The sequence below is a fragment of the Poecile atricapillus genome, chromosome 28 (genome assembly GCF_030490865.1).
Source record: "Poecile atricapillus isolate bPoeAtr1 chromosome 28, bPoeAtr1.hap1, whole genome shotgun sequence".
In the NCBI taxonomy this organism is placed as follows: domain Eukaryota; kingdom Metazoa; phylum Chordata; class Aves; order Passeriformes; family Paridae; genus Poecile; species Poecile atricapillus.
Genome location: NC_081276.1, coordinates 1,987,954 through 1,997,755, shown reverse-complemented (window position 1 = coordinate 1,997,755; position 9,802 = coordinate 1,987,954). Strand labels below are relative to the sequence as shown.

The 9,802-nt window shown below is 61.4% G+C and overlaps 1 protein-coding gene across 1 annotated transcript in view; it reads right to left on the bottom strand.

The window, feature by feature from the left end:
- Window positions 1-3,139: 3,139 nt before the first annotated feature.
- Window positions 3,140-9,802, bottom strand: part of LOC131589492 (trichohyalin-like) — a 9,970-nt gene continuing 3,307 nt past the window's right edge. Inside the window, exons 2-6 of the mRNA XM_058859057.1 lie at window positions 7,937-8,084; window positions 6,190-6,782; window positions 5,047-5,167; window positions 3,443-3,518; window positions 3,140-3,366 (exon numbers count right to left, since the gene is read on the bottom strand). Coding sequence (XP_058715040.1) covers window positions 3,360-3,366; window positions 3,443-3,518; window positions 5,047-5,167; window positions 6,190-6,782; window positions 7,937-8,084 — 945 coding nt within the window. The 3' untranslated portion in view covers window positions 3,140-3,359. The remainder of the gene's footprint in view (window positions 3,367-3,442; window positions 3,519-5,046; window positions 5,168-6,189; window positions 6,783-7,936; window positions 8,085-9,802) is intronic.

Genomic DNA, 9,802 nt, shown 5'->3' with positions numbered 1-9,802 from the left:
GACACTCTGGGACACCCTGGGACACTCCGGGACACTCTGGGACACTCTGGGACACTCTGGGACACTCTGGGACACCCCGGGACACTCCGGGACACTCTGGGACACCCCGGGACACTCCGGGACACTCGGGGACACTCTGGGACACTCCGGGACACTCTGGGACACTCCGGGACACTCTGGGACACCCTGGGACACTCCGGGACACTCTGGGACACTCTGGGACACTCCGGGACACTCTGGGACACTCTGGGACACTCTGGGACACCCCGGGACACTCCGGGACACTCCGGGACACTCTGGGACACTCCGGGACACTCGGGACACTCTGGGACACTCTGGGACACCCCGGGACACTCCGGGACACTCTGGGACACTCCGGGACACTCTGGGACACTCCGGGACACCCCGGGACACTCTGGGACACTCTGGGACACCCCGGGACACTCTGGGACACTCCGGGACACCCCGGGACACTCCGGGACACTCTGGGACACTCCGGGACACTCGGGACACTCCGGGACACTCGGGGACACTCCGGGACACTCCGGGACACTCTGGGACACTCCAGGACACTCGGGACACTCTGGGACACTCCGGGACACTCTGGGACACTCTGGGACACTCTGGGACACTCTGGGACACTCTGGGACACTCCGGGACACTCTGGGACACTCGGGACACTCTGGGACACCCCGGGACACTCTGGGACACTCTGGGACACCCCGGGACACTCTGGGACACTCGGGACACTCCGGGACACTCTGGGACACTCCGGGACACTCCGGGACACTCTGGGACACTCAGGGACACTCTGGGACACTCTGGGACACTCTGGGACACTCCGGGACACTCGGGACACTCTGGGACACTCCGGGACACTCTGGGACACTCCGGGACACTCGGGACACTCTGGGACACTCCGGGACACTCCGGGACACCCCGGGACACTCCGGGACACTCTGGGACACTCCGGGACACTCTGGGACACTCTGGGACACCCCGGGACACTCTGGGACACTCGGGACACTCCGGGACACTCTGGGACACCCCGGGACACTCCGGGACACTCTGGGACACTCTGGGACACCCCGGGACACCCCGGGACACTCCGGGACACTCTGGGACACTCCAGGACACTCCGGGACACTCCGGGACACTCCGGGACACTCTGGGACACTCTGGGACACTTGGGACACTCTGGGACACTCTGGGACACTCTGGGACACTCCGGGACACTCTGGGACACCCGGGACACTCTGGGACACTCTGGGACACTCTGGGACACCCTGGGACACTCCGGGACACTCTGGGACACTCTGGGACACTCCGGGACACTCTGGGACACTCTGGGACACTCTGGGACACCCCGGGACACTCTGGGACACTCTGGGACACCCCGGGACACTCCGGGACACTCGGGGACACTCTGGGACACTCCGGGACACTCTGGGACACTCCGGGACACTCTGGGACACTCTGGGACACTCTGGGACACCCCGGGACACTCCGGGACACTCCGGGACACTCTGGGACACTCCGGGACACTCGGGACACTCCGGGACACTCTGGGACACTCCGGGACACTCGGGACACTCGGGACACTCTGGGACACTCCGGGACACTCTGGGACACTCTGGGACACCCCGGGACACTCCGGGACACTCTGGGACACTCCGGGACACTCTGGGACACTCCGGGACACTCCGGGACACTCCGGGACACTCTGGGACACTCTGGGACACTCCGGGACACTCCGGGACACTCTGGGACACTCCGGGACACTCTGGGACACCCCGGGACACTCTGGGACACTCCGGGACACTCCGGGACACTCCGGGACACCCCGGGACACTCTGGGACACTCCGGGACACTCCGGGTGGCCGCGGTGGCGCCTGGCACCGCCGCGCAGGAAAAGGATTTTCCACAGGAAACGCGGCATGGAAATCCCGGGAATAAATCCTGGGAATAAATCCTGGGAATAAATCTCGGGAATAAATCCCGGGAATAAATCCCGGGAGTAAATGCCGGGAATAAATCCTGGGAATAAATCCCGGGAGTAAATGCCGGGAATAATCCCGGGAATAAATCCCGGGACTAAATCTCAGGACTAAATCCTGGGACCAAATCCTGGAAATAAATTCCGGGAATAAATCTCGGGAATAAATCCTGGGAATAAATCCCGGGAATAAATCCAGGGAGTAAATCCCGGGAGTAAATCCCGGGAATAATCCCGGGAATAAATCCTGGGAATAAATCCAGGGAGTAAATCCCGTGAATAAATCCTGGCAATAAATTCCGGGAATAAATCCTGGGAATAAATCCCGTGAATAAATCCTGGGAATTAATCCCAGCAATAAATCCTTAGAATAAATCCTGGGAATAAATGCCGGGAATAAATCCTGGGAATAAATCCCTGCCCCGCTCCGGGGGGGTCGGGGGGACAAGGACAGCGCTGTCCCTCTTCCTTTGGGGACAAGGACATCCCTGTCCCTCCTCCTCCTCCTCGGACATTTCCAACCCCTCTGTGTGGAGCTGGGATGGATCCCACCCCCTCGGGATGGAATTCCCGCTCCCCATCCCGATTTTCCCATGGATTTCCACGCACACATTCCGGCGATTTGTCCCGGAATTCGGGGCCGGGGGGACAAGGACAGCGCGGTCCCTTTTCCTTTGGGGACAAGGACATCCCTGTCCCTCCTCCTCCTCCTCCTTCTCGGGCGTTTCCAGCCCCTCGGGATGGAATTCCCGCTCCCCATCCCGATTTTCCCATGGATTTCCGTCCTGAGTTGTGAGTTGTGCTGAAATTCAGAGGCAGGGGACAAGGACAGCGCAGTCCCTCATCCTCTGGGGACAAGGACATCCCTGTCCTTCATCCTCAGGCGTTTCCAACCCCTCTGTGTGGAGCTGGGATGGATCCCAGCCCCTCGGGATGGAATTCCCGCTCCTCATCCCGATTTTTCCATGGATTTCCGTCCTGAGTTGTGAGTTGTGCTGAAATTCAGAGGCAGGGGACAAGGACAGCGCGGTCCCTCATCCTCTGGGGACAAGGACATCCCTGTCCCTCCTCCTCCTCCTCCTCCTCCTCGGGCATTTCCAGCCCCTCGGGATGGAATTCCCGCTCCCCATCCCGATTTTCCCATGGATTTCCACGCACACATTCTGGCGATTTGTCCCGGAATTCGGGCCCGGCTGTTGTCCCGCTCCAGCCGAAGGGCGGGGATACACCCGAGGGGACACGCGGGGTGGCTTTGGGGACACGGGGACAGCGGGAGGGTGGCCCTGGGGCGGGCTCTGCCATCCGTGCTGCGGGAAGCACTTCCTGGGCGGCTCCTGCTTTTCCCGGGGTTTTTCCTGGATTTTATCCGCTGCGGGAAAAACGGGATCAGGCGGGGGCGGGTCCCGGGGAGGGTGGCCCGGTGTCACCTGTGTCCCCTCCCTCACCTGGGGCTCTTGAGGGTGGCCATGAGCTGCTCCATCACCTGCAGCATCTGCTGGAGCTCCTCCAGGTTCTTCTTCCCTGGGGAATGGGGATGGATCCGTGGGATCCGTGGGATCCGTGGGATCCGTGGGATCCGTGGGGTTGGGATGGGATCCGTGGGGTTGGGATGGGATCCATGGGATTCATGGGATTGGATCCATGGGATACGTGGGATCCGTGGGATCCGTGGGGTTGGGATGGGATCCGTGGGATCCGTGGGGTTGGAATGGGATCCATGGGGTTGGGATTGGATCCATGGCATTCATGGGATTGGATCCATGGGATTGGGATGGTATCCATGGGGTTGGGATGGGATCCATGGGATTGGGATGGGATCCATGGGATTCATGGGATTGGATCCATGGGATCCGTGGGATCCGTGGGATCCGTGGGATCCGTGGGATCCGTGGGGTTGGGATGGGATCCGTGGGATCCGTGGGGTTGGAATGGGATCCATGGGGTTGGGATTGGATCCATGGCATTCATGGGATTGGATCCATGGGATTGGGATGGGATCCATGGGGTTGGGATGGGATCCATGGGATTGGGATGGGATCTGTGGGGTTGGGATTGGATCCATGGGATTCATGGGATTGGATCCATGGGATTGGGATGGGATCCATGGGATTGGGATGGGATCCATGGGATTGGGATTGGATCCATGGGATTGGATCCATGGGATCCGTGGGGTTGGGATGGGATCCGTGGGATTGGGATTGGATCCATGGGATTCATGGGATTGGATCCACAGGATTGGGATTGGATCCATGGGATTGGGATGGGATCCATGGGATTGGGATGGGATCTGTGGGATTGGGATTGGATCCATGGGATTGGGATGGGATCCATGGGATTGGATCCATGGGATCCGTGGGGTTGGGATTGGATCCGTGGGTTTCATGGGATTGGAGCCACAGGATTGGGATTGGATCCATGGGATCTGTGGGATCTGTGGGATTGGGATGGAAATGGGATTGGGACGGGACTGGGATGAGATGGGATGGAATTGGGATGGGATCCATGGGGTTGGGTGGGATTGGATCTATGGGATCCATGGGGTTGGGATGGGATCCACGTGGTTGGGATTGGATCTGTGGAATTGGGATGGAAATGGGATGGAATTGGGATAGGATCCATGGGATGGGAATGGGATCCATGAGGTTGGGGTGGAATTGGGGTGAAATTGGGATCCGTGGGATCGGGATAGGATTGGGATTGGGATAGAATTCATGGGATTGGGATGGAAACCTTGGGATGGGATGGGATCTATGGGATTGGGATGGGAATGGGGTTGGGATGGGATGGGATTGGGATGGAATCCATGGGATTGGGATTGGGATGTGATGGGACTGGGATAGGATGGGATTGGATTGGGATTGGATTGGGATGGAATCCATGGGATTGGGATTGGGATGTGATGGGACTGGGATAGGATGGGATGGGATTGGGATGGAATCCATGGGATTGGGATTGGGGATGTGATGGGATTGGGATGGGATGGGGACAGGCACCAGGAAGGGATGACACAGTGACCCCCCCCAAGTGTCCCAGTGCCACCAGGACTCACCCATGGTGCCCAGCGTGGCCGGGTTCCGCAGGAATTCCATGTAGGAGCCGGGGCCGGAGAAGGAGCCGGAGCGGGCGGCGCTGCCCGGACCCCGCGAGCCCGGCAGATCCAAGTGGGGCATCTGGGGGACAGCGGGGACAGCGGGCAGGGGTCAGGGGACACCGGGCAGGGTCAGGGGGACACCGGGCAGGGTCAGGGGACAGCGGGCAGGGTCAGGGGACACCGGGCAGGGGTCAGGGGACACCGGGCAGGGGTCAGGGGACACCGGGCAGGGTCAGGGGACACCGGGCAGGGGGGACACCGGGCAGGGGTCAGGGGACACCAGGCAGGGGGGACACCGGGCAGGGTCAGGGGACACCGGGCAGGGTCAGGGGACACCGGGCAGGGGTCAGGGGACACCAGGCAGGGTCAGGGGACAGCGGGCAGGGTCAGGGGACACCGGGCAGGGGACAGCAAAGACACCGGGCAGGGGTCAGGGGTGACACTGGGCAGTGGGAAATTTCCCATACAAAACATCCAGGTGTCAAGAAGGAAAAAATGTCCCGTGCCCATGTCCCCAATCCCCCATCCCCAATACCCTACACCCCACACCCCATATCCCATATCCCATATCCCATATCCCATATCCCATATCCCACATCCCATATCCCATATCCCACACCCCATATCCCATACCCCATATCCCATATCCCATATCCCACACCCCATATCCCATATCCCATATCCCACACCCCATATCCCACATCCCACACCCCATATCCCACACCCCACACCCCATATCCCATATCCCATATCCCACACCCCATATCCCATATCCCACATCCCACACCCCATATCCCACACCCCACACCCCATATCCCATATCCCATATCCCACACCCCATATCCCATATCCCATATCCCATATCCCATATCCCTGTATCCCATATCCCATATCCCACACCCCATATCCCATATCCCAATATCCCACACCATATCCCATATCCCATATCCCACATCCCATATCCCATACCCCACACCCCATATCCTACATCCCATATCCCATATCCCATATCCCATATCCCATATCCCACATCCCATATCCCACACCCCACACCCCACTCCCCATATCCCACACCCCCCACCCCACACCCCCTGTCCCCACCTTGGTTCCCATGCAGACCCCGAGCTTCTCCCTCAGCGACTCCGCCTGCGCCGCCGCCTCCTTCCTCTTCTCCTCCAGCTCCTTCCCCACCTTCTCCTTCTCCTGCTCCAGCCTCTTCCTCTCCTCCAGCCCGTCCTTCTCCCTCTTTTCCAGCGCCTGGATCCTGTTCTCCAGCTCCTGCTTTTCCCGGGAGCAGTTGAGCCGGCACTGCTGCACGTTCAGCTCGCAGCGGCTTTTCCAGATGTACTGGGAATCCCTCTCCTGGTGCTCCCTCAGGAGGGCCAGGGCTCTCTCCCGGAGCTGTTTCAGCTCGCTCTCCACCTCTCCACACTGCAGCTGCTTCACCAGCTCCGAGATGCGGGGGAATTTGTTGTTCATGTCGCTCTGGAGGGCTCGGCACTCGTGTCTCTGCAGCTGCAGCTCCATCCTGCTGAGATCCCCCTCGGCCCTGGAGCTCTGCAGCTCCTGCTGGCACCTGTCCCTCTCCTGGGTGGCTTTGGCCAGCCCTGCCTGGCTCTGCCGGCCGCTTTCCTCCAGGTTTTTTTGGGATGAGCCCGCCTGTTCCAGCTGCCGCTGCAGCTGCAGCTTCTCGGCTTGGGGGGAAGCAAAGCAGGAGTTTTTTTGGGGATGGGGTTTGGGTTCTGGAGGGGTTTGGGGGTCTGGAGGGGGTTTGGGTTCTGTGAATGGTTTGGGGTGATGGTTCTGAGTGGTATGGAGTTGTCAGGGGGGTGGGAAGGGGGTTCTGGGGGTCTTCAGGGGATTATGGGGGTCCTCAGGAAGGTGGGAAGGGGGTTCTGGGGGTCTTCAGGGGATTATGGGGGTCCTCAGGAAGGTGGGAAGGGGGTCCTGGGGGTCCTCAGGGGATTCTGGGGGTCCTCAGGGGATTCTGGGGGTCCTCAGGGGGTTCTGGGGGTCCTCAGGGGATTCTGGGGGTCCTCAGGGGGTTCTGGGGGTCCTCAGGAAGGTGGGAAGGGGGTCCTGGGGGTCCTCAGGGGGTTCTGGGTGTCCTCAGGAAGGTGGGAAGGGCGTCCTGGGGGTCCTCAGGGGGTTCTGGGTGTCCTCAGGAAGGTGGGAAGGGGGTCCTGGGGGTCCTCAGGGGGTTCTGGGGGTCCTCAGGGGATTCTGGGGGTCCTCAGGGGGTTCTGGGGGTCCTCAGGAAGGTGGGAAGGGGGTCCTGGGGGTCCTCAGGGGGTTCTGGGTGTCCTCAGGAAGGTGGGAAGGGGGTCCTGGGGGTCCTCAGGGGATTCTGGGTGTCCTCAGGAAGGTGGGAAGGGGGTCCTGGGGTTCATCAGGGGATTCTGGGTGTCCTCAGGAAGATGGGAAGGGGGTCCTGGGGGTCCTCAGGGGATTCTGGGTGTCCTCAGGAAGGTGGGAAGGGGGTCCTGGGGTTCATCAGGGGATTCTGGGTGTCCTCAGGAAGGTGGGAAGGGGGTCCTGGGGGTCCTCGGGGGATTCTGGGGGTCCTCAGGGGGTGCTGGGCATGCCCAGAAGGGTGGGAAGGGAGAGGTGGGGGTTTAAAAGGGATGGGAAGGGGGTCCTGGGGGTCCTCGGGGGGTTCTGGGGGTTCCCAGGAGGGTGGGGAGGGGGTTCTGGGGGCTCTCAGGGGGTTCTGGGGGTTCCCAGGAGGGTGGGGAGGGGATTCCGGGGGCCCTCAGGGAGTTCTGGGGATCCTCGGGGGGTTCTGGGGGTTCCCAGGAGGGTGGGGAGGGGTCCCCAGGGGGTTTTTGGGGCTGGGGGTTTCTCTCACCGCTGCAGGAGGTGTTGATGAGGGTGGCGGTCATCTGGCACTCGGCCAACCTCACCTGCTGGTACACGAGCTGCTGCAGCTGGGCGGGAGGAAGAGGAGGAGGAGGAGGAAGGGTCAGAACATCCCAAAAACACCCCCGGGCATCATCCTGGTCCCCACAGGGGACAGAGAGCCCGGGGAGGAGGAGGAGGAGGAGGAGGAGGAGGAGGAGGAGGAGGAGGAGGAGGAGGAGGAGGAGGAGGAGGAGGAGGAGGAGGAGGAGGAGGAGGAGGAGGAGGAGGAGGAGGAGGAGGAGGAGGAGGAGGAGGAGGAGGAGGAGGAGGAGGAGGAGGAGGAGGAGGAGGAGGAGGAGGAGGAGGAGGAAGAGGACGAGAGGGATCAGAACACCCCAAAAGGATCCCGCGGCACCACTTCAGGAGCGCTGGGAACTTCCAGGGGCTGGGGAGGATGAGGAGGAGAGGGAGAAGGGAAAAAGAGGAGGAGGAAGGGATCGGAACACCCCAAAAGGATCCCCGGCATCCCTGGTGGACTCTGCGAGAGCTCCTGGGGGACGGGAGGAAGAGGAGGAAGAGGAGGAGGGGGGTCAGGACACCCCAAAAACACCCCCGGGCATCGTCTGGTCCCAGAGAGAGCCCGAAGGAGGAGGAGGAGGAGGAGGAGGAAGGGATCAGAACACCCCAAAAGGACCCCCCGGCATCTCCTGGTGCGCGCCGGGAGAGCTCCGGGCTCTGGGGAGGATGAGGAGGAGAGGGAGAAGGGAAAAGAGGAGGAGGAGGAAAGGATCAGAACACCCCAAAACACCCTCGGGCATCGTCCGGTCCCAGGGAGAGCCCGAAGGAGGAGGAAGAGGAGGAGGAAAGGATCAGAACACCCCAAAAGGATCCCCCGGCACCACCTCAGGAGCTCTGGGAAAGCTCCAGGGGCTGGGGATGATGAGGAGGAGAGGGAGAAAGGAAAAGGCAAAAGGAAGTGGAGGAAGAGGAGGAGAGGGATCAGAACACCCCGAAAGGATCCCCGGCATCCCTCGTGGGCTCTGCGAGGACTCCACGGGGAAGAGAGGAAGAGGAGGAGGAGGAAAGGATCAGAACACCCCAAAAGGATCCCCCGGCACCACCTCAGGAGCTCTGGGAAAGCTCCGGGGGCTGGGGAGGATGAGGAGGAGAGGGAAAAGGGAAAAGGAGGAGGAGGAAGAGGACGAGAAGGATCAGAACACCCCAAAAGGACCCCCGGGCATCTCCGGGTGCGCGCCGGGAGAGCTCCGGGCTCTGGGGAGGATGAGGAGGAGAGGGAGAAGGGAAAAGAGGAGGAGGAAGGGATCAGAACACCCCGAAAGGACCCCCGACATCTCTCGTGGGCTCTGCGAGGACTCCAGGGGGGCGGGAGGAAGAGGAGGAGGAGGAGGAGGAGGAGGAGGAGGAGGAGGAGGAGGAGGAGGAGGAGGAGGAGGAAGGGATCAGAGCACCCCAAAACACCCTCGGGCATCGTCCGGTCCCAGGGAGAGCCCGAAGGAGGAGGAAGAGGAGGAGGAAAGGATCAGAACACCCCAAAAGGACCCCCCTGGCATCTCCTGGTGCGTGCTGGGAGAGCTCCGGGCTCTGGGGAGGATGAGGAGGAGAGGGAGGAAGAGGAGGAAGAGGAGGAGAGGGATCAGAACACCCCGAAAGGACCCCCGACATCTCTCGTGGGCTCTGCGAGGACTCCAGGGGGGCGGGAGGAAGAGGAGGAAGAGGAGGAGGAGGAGGAGGAGGAGGAGGGGGGTCAGGACACCCCAAAAACACCCCCGGGCATCGTCTGATCCCAGAGAAAGCCCGGAGGAGGAGGAGGAAGAGGAGGAGGAAAGGATCAGAACACCCCAAAAGGACCCAA